At 41.8% G+C, this 1,973-nt stretch overlaps 1 protein-coding gene across 1 annotated transcript in view; it reads left to right on the top strand.

Annotated features, from left to right (window-relative positions):
* Nucleotides 1-1,973, top strand: part of PDE7A (phosphodiesterase 7A) — a 61,872-nt gene that overhangs the window by 42,779 nt on the left and 17,120 nt on the right. The window contains exon 6 of the mRNA XM_023517558.1: nucleotides 1,554-1,649. Coding sequence (XP_023373326.1) covers nucleotides 1,554-1,649 — 96 coding nt within the window. The remainder of the gene's footprint in view (nucleotides 1-1,553; nucleotides 1,650-1,973) is intronic.

The raw sequence follows: 1,973 nt of genomic DNA, 5'->3' as shown, positions 1-1,973 counted from the left end.
CCTGTGGCTCAAGTGGCTAAGGCGCCAGCCACATACACCAAAGGTGGCAGGTTCGAACCCAGCCCGGGCCTGCCAAACAACAATGACGACTGCAACCAAAATATAGCCAGGTATTGTGGCAGCGCCTGTGGTCCCAGCTACTTGGGAGGCTGTGGCAGAAGACTTGCTTGAGCTCAGGAGTTGGAAGTTGCTGTGAGCTGTGATGCCACAGCACTCTACCCTCTACCTAGGGGGACAGCTCTGTCTCAAAAAAAAAAAAAGAAAGAAAAAAAAATAACATACTGTATGTGTTTTATGGAAGTTGGTTGTAAAACTTTGAGACATGTAGCATCTGGTATAAAAAATGAAGAGGTATATCATGGAAGAGAAAATGAAGCATAAAAATGGTGGGTTTTTTCTAATTTAATTCCTGTACTTGGTGTAACTCTAGTTGACATTGACAAAGGAGTGTCCTGTTCCATGTGACAGCTGTTTCAGAAAATTCGTTTGTGTAGGAAGATGGAGAGGGTGAAATTGGAGTGAACAGGACAGGTGGAAATTCTTGGTTATTTCCTAGATAAGTGAATCTAGTGATGTCTGAGAGCTGATGCTTGTTGGGACAATATAGAAAAGCGAGGGAGATTGATCAGTTGCTGTGGGTGGGGATGCATCTGATGGCCAAGGACGGTCTCTGAAGAGGTGTGCATGGCTTGGCTTTTGAAAGAAAAGGGGAACTTCAGGGCTTGTATTTTTTCTATAATGGATGAAGCTGTGGAGATGAGGGAGTGGATGGGAAGCCAGTATGTGCAAAGTTTGAGAAGAGCAGAAAATGCTTGGAAATAGACATTTCAAAAAGTGGAAGAACCATTTTACTTGAAAGACATAACAAGATTTGGGGGCAGTCTTGACCATGAGTTTATAGTGAAAGAGGTCTACTGCGTCTGTGATTCTGCCTTCCTTGCCCCCAGCAACTCTCAGATTGTCCCTGCAGTTATGGAAGAGGCAGGTGGTTGAGTTCGCAGTTTTCATCCTGAGGATCTTGAGGAGGTCACTGGTCACTTCTCCTGGCCCCGTATAAATGGGATAAACACAACCTCCGTCTAACAAGGCTTTGCAGCCGAGGCAGTCTCCTCTGGGACAGCTCTTTTTGGTGAAAGCAAGATAGTAGAGGGGTGTCAGGAGAAGAGGTTAAGTGCAGCTGAGTTTTAGGGACTTCAGAAAGCTGAGTTAACTTATTCAGTTAACTTATTCAGTTTTCAACGTTTCTTACTGTCCCAATTATTTTCATGCCTTTTAAAAAAATTAATCCATTTGAAAATATTTATCTTCCAGCTCTTTGGCTGTAGAAAAATGTACCAAAAAAACTCATTCTCATTTTTTTCTTAGAATGAAACGAAGATGTGACATTAAAGTTCATAACTGGCAAAATAAGAATATGAAAATTGTATATAGACCAAAGTAGGACTTAGCAGTCTCTTTTCCATGCTTTATAGTCACCACCCATATTTGACAGCATAATGTAACCATGTTAACTTGCATTTCCTACTAATGGACTATCTCTTCTTTCTTTCTAGGAAATAGTCTAGTAAGCTTAACCTTTCATTTATTTAATCTTCATGGATTAATTGAGTACTTCCATTTAGATATGATGAAACTCCGTAGATTTTTAGGTAAGTGATTCTAATTATTTTAATAGTAACATGATTTATACAAGGCCCGGTGTAAATTTCATATCACAGTTATATCCGTTAGCTGTTTCTCTGTGACAAACATCTAAAACTAGTGGCTTCAAACAACACCCATTTGTTGCCTCGTGCAGCTGTGGGACTGTTGAATGCTGCTGTGGCCTGGGCGGGCTCATCCGTGCACTGGCAGGGGCAAGTTGGGCTGCACTTCTGGCTCTGTAGGCCTTGGTTGGGACCTCAGCAGAGACACCAGGTCTCACCCAGCTCAGCTCTGCATGGTGTCTTGTTAAACCTTTTTTTTTTTTTTTT

Source organism: Otolemur garnettii, unplaced genomic scaffold (assembly GCF_000181295.1).
Source record: "Otolemur garnettii isolate 467f Iridium unplaced genomic scaffold, OtoGar3 scaffold00113, whole genome shotgun sequence".
Lineage (NCBI taxonomy): Eukaryota > Metazoa > Chordata > Mammalia > Primates > Galagidae > Otolemur > Otolemur garnettii.
The sequence above is the reverse complement of the archived record's forward strand: the minus strand, read 5'-3'. Positions and strand labels throughout refer to the sequence as shown.